General features: G+C 29.9%; 1 protein-coding gene across 1 annotated transcript; it reads right to left on the minus strand.

Annotated features, from left to right (window-relative positions):
• Positions 1-326: 326 nt before the first annotated feature.
• LOC114268532 (uncharacterized) lies at positions 327-869 on the minus strand. The gene has a single exon (XM_028209714.2). The coding sequence runs from the start codon at positions 867-869 to the stop codon at positions 327-329; it is 543 nt and encodes a 180-aa protein (XP_028065515.2).
• Positions 870-3,951: the final 3,082 nt, after the last annotated feature.

The following is a 3,951-nucleotide window of genomic DNA, read 5'->3' on the forward strand; positions in this document are numbered from 1 at the left end:
TAAAAATATGAGCCCCTTATCTGACATATCCATGAAGAAGAATTTCATTCATGATAACCACTTAGCAATTGGTGTGTTTTGTTTTTACCAATCAATATGGTATCCAAAGAAGCAGTAGAGAATAGAACGCAACCATCTTAAGAAACAAAAACTGAGAACAAATTAATTAATTTCTAATTTTACATAAATGGAAAAGGCAAGTGAGACATTTCATATAATTGTACACAGTTTTTCCGTTTCCTTTTCCAATAGATGACACCAATAGATGAAACCAGTAAATACAGAACCTTTCAAGGCAATCTATTAGTTGTTCGAAATAAAATCTGTCATTGAAGATCTTCGTAGTACGCCCTTTGCATTGGATTTAAATTTGTCATGTCCATTGACATTATTTTATGATCTTCATTTCGTTGTTTTCTTTCATTCATCATAGATAGGAGTTTTAGTTGTTCCTCCCTATCTTCGGCCCTTCTTCGACAGTCTGCAGCTTTCTGGTCACGGTCGATCGCCTTTTGTTCATCTCGCTCAATAGTTCTAGCGGAAATAGTTGATAACACTTCAACAATTTTGGATTGGTTGGCAGCCATTTCATCAAATCTACTATCGTGGGTTGTTTGATTCTTCAACTTCTCTTTCGCTGCTTTAGTACCAATTGGTCGTGTTGATGGATTAAATGGTTCTTCGTGCAAAACATTATTCTGGTTAGATTGAAATGCATCAGATTCTCCAGTTGGTGGATTAGAACATGGATAAGCATGTTGCGTACTCTTTTTGGATTGTGTTCGAAATTCATCCCACTTACAACTTCGGCGCAAAATATCCCAACATGTATCAAATGTGAAGTGTTTTTTCTGTATTGCATGATACATCCGCTTTGCTTCAGCGACTTACAAAAAAAATTACAACAATTTTAATAACAAATATACATTTAGAGAAGAAATTTGATATTTAATAACACAAATAAATGTTACCATGTCTACCTCAGTGTTCTACTTTGTTGCCTCAGTTGATTTTGTTCAAGAAAATCACATAATTTATTAATTGCCTTTTGCATGGCAGACCAACGGTAAGACAAAGAAATACGGTTTCGATTTGATTCACCACTCAATTATGAATTAAAATTAACAAGTACTCGTTCCCAAAATATAACCATAGTCTGACTATTACCAGTAATGGGATCTTGAGAGACTGCTAACCAAGATCTACATAAAGTTTCATCTTCTATAATTGTAAATACTTTACCACGAGAAACACGAGAAGTTTCTGAGATGAAATGATTATCACTGCTCTGCGTGTTCTATTCTCGCGAAGTTTCCGACATAAAATTAATATCAGTGTTGTGCTGAAACATTTATGATTCTTCAAACATTTGAAAATCTTCCATAATATCAAAAAAATACAGTACATACAATATGTAAAATAGTAAAAAATATTAGAATGATATACAATCAATACTGAACCTTAGAATCAGATAATTTAGTCAGATAATATAAATTAAAGTTTCAAAGGAGAAAAATCACAGAAGAAACAAAATTCACAACATACAATGTAATGCTCTTCTCAAAATAAAATACTCTGTCATCTTGATATACAAAACTGATATATTTTATAGAACACATTATCAACGGTAAATTTTAAAAATACTCTGTTCATGCAACGGTAAATTTATTAGAACGGCTACTTTTAAAATATGTATATGAGATAACAACGGCAAATTATCAAAAGACTCTGTCAATCCAACGGTAAATTTACTGAAACGACTAATTTTAAAATATTTATATAAAAGATAACAACTTGAATTATATTTTCAATGAAATTAAAATTTATATCACCCTTCAAATTATTCCAAATTATTCCAAGTCCACAAAATAAGCTATCTAAAAATAAACCTATCTGAAATTCTACCTGTTCAAACCAAACCTGTTGAAAGCAATTGAAACCTACCATTCCCATGCTTAAACCGGGCGACCGGATGGTCAACCAGCCGGTCAACCGGCTGGTTGACCGGTTCATCAACAACGCTTAGGCCACGGACCAGTTCAAACCCATCAGTTCAACCAGTTCAAACCCGTCACAGTTCAAACCCGTCACATAATCTGATGAACCGGTTGACCGGTTGGTCAACCGGCCGGGCAACCGGCTGGTTGACCGGTGTACCTCTTTCAACGGTCAGTAACAGTGATTTGGTAAAATCCCTATCTTGTTCTCAGTTTGATACTTTTTTTGCTGAGTTCTCATTTTGATATTCATTTGGTGCAACGGTTGGAGCATAAAAAAGTGTCTTTTTCATCAAAATTTGAATCTGATGTCAATTTTGATTCACCGTTGGAGATGATCTAAGTTAATACTAGTGAGAAAGCGACATACTACGCACGCCACATATGCCCAATACAATTAATTTTAATTTTTATATTTATTTTGTTTTATAATTTATTTTAATTTTTACAAATAAAATATTCTAAATAGAATTCATTGTTTAAATATAATTAGTTTATACAATATATCTAATATTAATATTGTTGATTTGATAAAATATATATATATATATATATATATAATTTATATTTTGATTACAGGATCAACTGCTCAATAAGTGTTGGTTAATCTTCAAATAATACTAGAAAAATTTACAATTTCAATACATATTTAGGTCAAGTTTGGCAAGTTAAAAAAAATTCAAAAACCCAAAAAGTTACTCAAAAAGTTAAAAAGTTATCACTATTCACCAAAAGTCAAAAATTACGACTGCACAATTCTCAATCTTAATTTTTCCCCACACACTAATTTATACAAATTTTTAATATACATTTTTTCATAAAAAGTTAACCCAAACATCCTTTTTTTTTTTCTCAATTTTTTAGTTTAAAAAGACAAAAAAATGCAATTATTTATGACACTCCAAACAACCCCTTAGTTTAGAAAGAAAAAAGAAAATATAAATAAAATATAAATTAATTTTTTTTCTTTATTTCTTTCGCGAATTCCTGTTTCATATTAAATCCTTATTTAAATTCATTATCTAAATATAGTTTAATAGTTAGTTTCCATTAGCCCACCGAACATGATAGAAACCCATTTCAATAGTTTGCCAAGTTTAGGAAAAATTCTTCAAACATACTAGTTAAATGAGTAACTAAGGTCAAGTTTGGTAAATTGTCAAGAAATTAAAAAATTATTCAAAAAGTTAAAAAATTATCATTATTCACCAAAAGTTAAAAATTACGGCTGCACAACTCTCAATCCTAATTTTCTCCTACACAGTAATTTATACAATTTTTTAATACATATTTTTTCATAAAAAGTCAAAAAATTAACCCAAACATCCATATTTTTTTTCTCAATTTTTTAGTCCAAAAAGATAAAAAGTACACTTATTTAGAACACCCCAAACAACCCCTTAATATATGTTCATATAATTATATATATCTTATTTTAAACATATCTTTTATTGTATCATGCATACCATTTTCAATCTTAACAATAGCTCATTGGGTTGTCTTTAAAATTTTTATTTTTTCCTTAATTACCCCCTAATTTCTTATGCAAATATAGCATTCAGGGGGGAATTCGTAATTTCTCAAACTTCAGGGGGGTATCTGTAATTTTGTCAAACCTGGAGGGGTGTATATGTAATTTGCCCTTTTAAATAACAAATTGTCTTAATTCTTATTAAAAAAAATATGTAATATTTACCTCAAAAACACAGGTACCGTTTGGTAACACTTACGTTTTCAGTTTTCTATTTATATTTACAAAAATTTTAAAAACTCAAATAAAAACTTGTTTGGTAAAATTTTTGATTTATAAATCAATGGTCTCAGTTTATAAATTTGACCAAAAAATAAAAACACAAAAATGTGTTTCCGTTTTGAATTTTGAGTTTTTAGTTTTTTTTTTTTTTTTTTATCACCCAACACTAGCCACCACCTGCAACCATTTTCCACCACCGTC

Source organism: Camellia sinensis, chromosome 9 (assembly GCF_055761805.1).
Source record: "Camellia sinensis isolate YWXY chromosome 9, ASM5576180v1, whole genome shotgun sequence".
Taxonomy (NCBI): domain Eukaryota; kingdom Viridiplantae; phylum Streptophyta; class Magnoliopsida; order Ericales; family Theaceae; genus Camellia; species Camellia sinensis.